The sequence below is a fragment of the Plasmopara halstedii genome (assembly GCF_900000015.1).
Source record: "Plasmopara halstedii genome assembly, contig: Scaffold_3156, whole genome shotgun sequence".
NCBI classification, from domain to species: Eukaryota; Oomycota; class Peronosporomycetes; order Peronosporales; family Peronosporaceae; genus Plasmopara; species Plasmopara halstedii.
The window spans coordinates 74,885-81,961 of record NW_020190059.1 but is presented as its reverse complement, the minus strand read 5'-3'; the positions used below and the strand labels follow the sequence as shown (position 1 = coordinate 81,961).

At 45.4% G+C, this 7,077-nt stretch overlaps 2 protein-coding genes across 2 annotated transcripts; both read right to left on the bottom strand.

Annotated features, from left to right (window-relative positions):
- Nucleotides 1–1,582: 1,582 nt before the first annotated feature.
- PHALS_08124 (mmr1 hsr1 gtp binding protein) lies at nt 1,583–3,101 on the bottom strand (the record flags this gene model as incomplete). The annotated part of the gene is made up of 3 exons (XM_024721709.1): nt 1,583–2,806; nt 2,887–2,982; nt 3,054–3,101. 3 exons carry the CDS (start codon nt 3,099–3,101, stop codon nt 1,583–1,585), a joined length of 1,368 nt encoding a protein of 455 aa, XP_024586781.1.
- A 145-nt stretch (nt 3,102–3,246) lies between these two features.
- Nucleotides 3,247–4,131, bottom strand: PHALS_08123 (uncharacterized protein; the record flags this gene model as incomplete). Its single annotated transcript, XM_024721708.1, has 1 exon — nt 3,247–4,131. The coding sequence occupies one exon, from the start codon at nt 4,129–4,131 to the stop codon at nt 3,247–3,249; it is 885 nt and encodes a 294-aa protein (XP_024586780.1).
- Nucleotides 4,132–7,077: the final 2,946 nt, after the last annotated feature.

Here is a 7,077-nt window from a genome sequence, read left to right as displayed (position 1 = left end):
TGCATGTCTGGTACGATTACGATTTTGTCCGCTGAGGGGCTCGAACCCGCGCTACCCAGCGTTAAGTCCAGAAGCATTGACCACTCGACCCACGCCACCGGGTCGGTCTATTATGCTCAACTCCCCAGTGCATCGCGAGAATTACTCACCAAATGGCTTCGATGGACCTATGTGATATTTTGCACTTAAAAAGGCTGACTGAGGCCTTTTGGCCATGCAGAGGACAAAATCGCTTGGGGCACTCGAGAGCACGATACCATGCTTTGAGCACCTTCATAATTTTTTAGAATGTAGTCATTTTGGGAGTGGACCGGCCGCTGTAGCATTGTTATCAGAAATATCAGTGACCAAGTAGCGGGGCGGACATTTCAACATTATAGGATATTTACTGTTAGACGATTTTATGTGTAGGCAGCGCATTTTTCCATGCTTAGAATATTCTCATGGTGTTTTTTTCTAATCATCGACTTCATCGATCATCCTATGGCTTGATAGTGCTTGTACACCCTTTTGAAGGCTTATATTTAGGCAAAGCATCAACCTTGATTTGGAACGACAAAAAGCATTGCGGCCGGTTTAGAGAGCATTGTCATTTTAGTCTTTCTAGGAGAGAATGTAAGTGAACGAACTCAGGGGCGTGAGAAATATCCCTAATAACACCATACGTTGACTTAAAAGAATGTAATCTGAATCAAGGTCGAAGTAAAAGAAACGAAGTCTCTGATTTAAAGGGATTGCAATCAAGTGGACGATATTGCAGCCCCGCCAATTCGCGTGCCATAAAGCATACGAATTGATGATAAGCATTGGTTACCTCATGCCGTCATGTCATGAGTAGCCTTATTTCTAATATTAAGTACCTTGTGTTTTGGTTTGTTATGTGCTGAAGAAAAAAATTGCAGATCTCGATCTTATGGTAGGTGCATTAATCACCTCAGGCCAACAGCCGTGGGCTATCACTCACTTGGAATTTATGTTTTTGTAAAGCTTTATCAAGCGACGTGGTGTATCCGCCACAGTGGCTGCTTGATCGTTATTGATGATGCGAAGGCTGGTTCAACTTACAAAGTATACGTGATTTGTGAGGTCAATCCATTACCACGAACATGTAGGTTATCTATTTATTCCACTCGGACTCGAAATACATCCTTCATTCAGTCAGCTATTAAATCTGACAAAAATTTTGCTGATTCGACAGTTGATACGCGCTAATAATTTATGTTAACCAGATCGTAGCATCTTTTGACATCGCACGTTGCAAAAAAAACTGATGTTTTTGAGTATGAGGACATTCAATTGGCTTCACAACCACAGGCCGACATCTTCCAAGTTCTAGCTTTCTCCTCTTGTCGTCTAGGAGACATCCGAGGCCCATATTTATGTTCCCTGCTGCGTTGAATTCTTGCACGACTGTTTTTGGCGAAGCCACCGCTATTGAAACATGCAGAAATACTACTGAAATTTCAGCTGCGAAAAGCAACTTTATTCATTCTTACTAGCAATCGATGGAGACGCTCGAAGTAAAATTACCGGCCTCTTCTACTCAAGTTTAGAAGAACTGCAATTTTATTGCCTATATTCATCATTCTTGCGAAGTCACCGCTGGCCTAGGAAAGGATAACACAACTTTTCTACCGTTGAGTGTGTCTCTTAGTATCAAGTTGGCTGCACGGTGCACGTCAAACTTGCCACCTTTCACGCGAAAGCCGCGAAGTTGCGCGTAAGACTCACACAGCGTGTAAGGACTCCAATTGTTGTTATCTTCCTCCACAGGCTTAAGCTTGTAGACTTCGTGGAGATGAGGCACACAATTCTCTGCTATAAATCGCACAGCACTAAACGGTTCGCGCGTCTGAGCTATTGGAAAGCTACCAAACAGAATCTGCAGCAGCACCGGCACGTTAAAGCGAGGAAACACCACGCCAGGACAGTCGCATACGAGTACACGGGAGGAAAAGCTGTCACCTCGACCCAACATCTCCACATGCTCAAAATAGTGCGTCTGCATGTGCTTGGTGTGACCAGGAGTTGCTGACACGCTCACAAGCTTGCGACCAAAAAGGCTATTAAGTAGTGAGCTTTTGCCAACGTTCGGCTCTCCAACGAATCCGATCGTAAGCGTTCCATTTTTAACTTCTACTTCGGAGCAATTATCATCGTGGCTGCTGTGATCGATAAGCGTGCTTACTTCACCGATGGTTCGCATCAACAACGCGTTGCTCTCATCGATGTTATCGCGGCTGTATGCAAGTACAGGAATATCATTTCCAAATCTTCTTTGCAAGTAATCTGACCATTCCTCAACACGTTCATTTGCCACTAAGTCGGTCTTTGTGAGTACAAGCACCACTCGTTTTGATGAATATTGTGTTCGAGTATGCTCAATAAGTTGATCACTTATATGTAGCAAAGGACAGCGAGCGTCGGCGAGGTGTACGAGCACAGAAGAGCGCTCAACAACGCGCCACAGTTGGCGCCATACCTCTAAATTCCTCTCGTATAGGTTTAGCTGCGCACCATCCTTACGCTTTAATGTCTCTTGCTCAAGATAGTTTATCCACTCCTGATAGGCCCGATTGTCGACTTCGTTCAGATCATCTGGCGTCATGTCTCGTGACCAAATCGGTTTGGTCAAGATACATGGCTGGTTAGCTGTTTTGTGAATGCCTAGAGAATAAATGGATTGTGAGCTGCCGCGATCTTTTGCATACACGAGCTCGCGCGTCGCGTCTTTTTTTCTGGCGTCGATAGCGGCCTTAGATTCTTTTTGCAGTATCGTACGGAGGTCTCTTCGTCCAGACAACGCCTGCATCACTCAGACAGAAAATGCATTAATGGAAACTACTTACACAAAAGCAATGAAGCTGCTACAACTACGATTTCTACCGGTTGTGACAATGGAAGCACTGTTTGCACCTCCGAGCCGCAAGCATCATCATCCGAGTCAGGTGCGTCTCGTCTCTTGGCTCGCTTATCACGAAGCTATTGAAAAGCCAACCAGCAGCAAAAGTCAGTATTATTACCGTCCATATCCACCACGTCATCTATTGCACCTGCTGCTTCTTGGCCTTCCCACTAAATGGTTTCTTCTTTGTCGGCATGTATTTGAAAATGCAACAAAGTAGGGCAGTATATTTTATTAATACAGTAGTTCATTTGTGACATTACCTGTGTCGTACGGTCTCATCTCTGTCAAATTTGAAATGGATAACTTTGCTGACATGGCTACACATTGTTAAATTTTGGCTACAGTTTCTTGCAGGTTGTCGTTGAATTTATTGTGGGCGTGAAGGTACATCCACGCATTTCGCGTTCTTGCCGCATGCGCTGTAAGCGTGCACTGCGCTTACGCACATAATCAGGATCATACAAACGACTCGACACATTAACAACATCCGTCTTGGATGATATCATTGACGCTTGAGAGCCTGAGCCAATTGATCCTCGGGGCGAAGTAGAGCCACGTCGATTAGTATGCGGCGTGAATGAGCAGTCAAGACTTTCGCGGCGGTCGCGCATATTTTTTAACTTTTCGTCACGGTTCTTGTAAAAATCTGGTTGGTACAATCGCGAAAAAACAGCACCACCATCCGTGCGGATGCTTGTGCGGGAAATTTGCGAGCCGCACACGGACCCAGTGTAGATCTGTGCTCTCGGCTTGGGCAACAGCGAAATATTTTCACGTGTTAAAGCTGCCACCCGCGTGGGGCGCGGGGCTGTGCGGGGCCTTGTCGGTGTCACGATATCTCGGCGTTTAGAAGGTGGTGTCATTAGCCCAAATTCACTGCGTGCCATTGCTCCAACGTTCTTGTAAGGCGATATATTGCCGACATTACTAGCAATCGTTCGTCCTGGGTAAATGCCAGGTCTTAACAAGTGTTCAGGTGCCTTGCTCGTCGTACACATCTTCGGTATGTATCGCGGCAGCGTGCGCTCTAATGAGCAGTCTTCTGCGAAAATGCTTTGGTCGTCACCGATACGGTGCTGGAGTCGATTGACCTCTTGCATGAGCTCGTGAACCGTAGGTGGATCACTATCTTCATCCTCGGCATCAGTCATGTCTAGCTTGCGACGCACCAGGTCTAGCTTTGGAGACGTTGGTGTATCGATGGCGGCATCAGCTACCGTCATGTGTTCAGCAATATTAATAGGAAAAAGGTATATATATATACATGTACAGTACTTGTATGTCAGTACACAACAATCATTTTTTTTGTGCCGAATTGAATGTGCAATTTGCTTTACATTTTAATGAGGTTGTAATGGTCAATCTCATTTATCATTGACAGCGATATAACAACAATCAATGACGTTCGGACTTGGTTCCAGCCTCATTTGCTGTGACACAATGCCAACTGCTTGAAGTGTATCAATGATTATTTCTGCGCAATTTCTGAATAATCCTTTGGTTAGCAACTTTTTGTATGGTCGCTACAGCACGGGAGTTGAGATTATCTACATTGTCTTTTGGTGCTATATTCACCGCTACGTTTACCTTAAAGCGATTGATATTTCTCTCATCCTGAGTGATACTAGTAGGAACTGATCTTTTTCATTAGTACAAAATTTTCCTTCCGTCGCCCCAAACAGGGCAAAATTCGATGAATGCTGCACCTTATTACTTTGCTTGTGCATGAAAACTTTCCTTGTTTCGACCGACTTAAAATGCTGGCGATGAGCTTGGTCAGAAGTGATTTCATGAAGTCGCAGTCCACATAGCTCAATAGAGTGAAGCCGCTTTGACTTAACGTCAAGCCTTCTGGTGGGCAGAGACCGAGAAACCCTATCTTTTGGTTGGAAGATTTTGCAGAGTATCAGTGCATTGTGCTGGCGGTCTTTGATAGGTACTTAGGTGCAATGCCTCTGTAGAAGAGGACTTCGGCGCTTCCGGTATGAAAAGCGTTTAGCAACAGATGTGGTGGCTGTTACTTACGCCTAACCGTGCGTTGTTTGTACGATCAAAATTCAAGCTCACACAACAAGGCACGGTAGAATCGGCGGAGTCCGCTTGATTATTTAGACAACTTTTGTCGGCATTACGGCAGACTCTCACCCGAAAACGGTAACAATTACCTTCTACACAGAGGGCCCACAAATAGGTGCGACTCACAGCAAGACTATTCACGTCCCCTTGAACGTCGTGGGGGATCGCATTGATTTCGAGCCGCAAGGCCTGTGTCCCAAAGATTGGGATAGGACTGGGATAGGTTTGTGTGGTAGAAGCTCTGCAAGCGCACCAGAGGTAGTCATGCTGAGAAAGCTGTTGCGCAGCATCGTCATACCTGTAGATGCAACTTCTGTGGTAGTATTGAACACCTGCACTCTGTGTTTTCCCTTTTCCCTTAGTTGAGAGGTGCAAAGGTTCAAGTCGACACGCGCGGGTCAACCAATGAGCTTGTCACTTAAAATGTTGATGCAGAGAGGCTTTCTAAGGAAAAGACGGGTATATTGTATCTCAACAGGATGGAGACAGTGAAATTTCTTCCTTCAGTGATCGACTTGCTTCACGAGAGTTAACCTGGTTGTCGATTAACAATATCAAGCTCCCTGGTAACAGGGGTGTGTGTCACACTAGATGGGCTTGGTGTGGAAAATCCTGAGAAATCCAGGATCGTTGTTTATTAACGTACGGAGCGCGACGATATAAAAAGGTACACAAAAACCGGAGGCATTGATGAAAACGAGTACTGATAATGCATTCGCGTGTCTTGTGACAGGGGTACTCGTTAATGTTTTGAGTCTTCAAGTGACGTTATAGGATTTTGACGGCATGGCATTTTGTCTATTCCTGGTCCTTAATTCGATATGCGATGTTCTTCCAAGTATAGTGTGGCTGAGTAGACTATTAGCACATCGCGCCTGATTGATCTTTGGCGGGTGAGGCATCCAAGGTGTTCATCGATGAAAATAACCGTAATGACTTTTCATTTCCCGAAGAAGCTCCCGCGCCTTCAACGAGGACTTATGGCTAAGCTTTCTCCTTACTACAATCTCCCCTCGAGGGCGAGTCGTTTCGCTCGCTCCTTTTCACCTCTCCACGAATTTAGCACTTTGTTTCCGCTTCATAAGGTGTAAAGTAGCTCGGCAAACTGTTGCGATGAGCAATACAGTTCTTTACAATAAGTCGGACCTGGTCAGATTCTTCTAAGCAGAGGTCACTCAGCGAAAACTGGCTTGTAAAACCCTTAGACAGATACAACCTCATGAGCAGCGTACGATTTCTACAATCGCCGCTGTTCATAGTGCTATCGGTACTCTTACCGAGTTATTAATTCTGGTTTGATTTAGCGCTCAGAGAGCTCAACGTGCCTGTCTGCAAGCATTGGCAAGCGACGAGTCACAGCGGCTTCCGATACAGTCTCTACGGGCGACGAAGGAATAATAGATTTGATCGTGCAAAGTAGCCCGTTGCGCTTTCAAAATTATCTCACACGCGAATACGCGTGAGCCTTCAGCTTAATAACGAGCGCTACAAAGCTGATCTGACAGAACTTTTCACCCAGCACGCCCCCTTAAAGAAAGGGGGATAGGCTTGAAACAGCTACGGTTGGGGAAATATGAACCATTTCTTAAAAGCAAACCTCAGTTACTAAGCGCAAGTAAAAGTGCCGAAGAGTACCTCACTTCACATATAAAGCGAAGAATGCACGTCGAATCATCCGTTTTACGGCTCTAAAAGCCAGCATCAATGTTGCAGATTTCCGGTAAGCACGTTGTTTGGTGTGACCAAAACACAGCACGACGTCGACGTCGATGTGGGTGCTCGCCTCAGTTACTCGGTGTTAATTGTTTTGCTCATCATATTGATCCTGCTTGTATAGCTACTGGCCAAGATTCCAAGTTGGGACAGCGATGAGCCATGGGAAGCACATTGCTCTAGGTGACTCTGTCTCTATTCCCGGGAAGGTAAAAGATAGAGGGGATGGTCCTAGTCCCAAGCGGCAACTGTCACAGCAATCGTGCTGATGCAAGACCTCAACCATCCCAGTGTCTTGGAGTAAAAATACATTGTTCACTACATTAGATTATGATCATAGCTCAACTTAAAAGGCAGGTCCGATATCTGCTTCACACGGA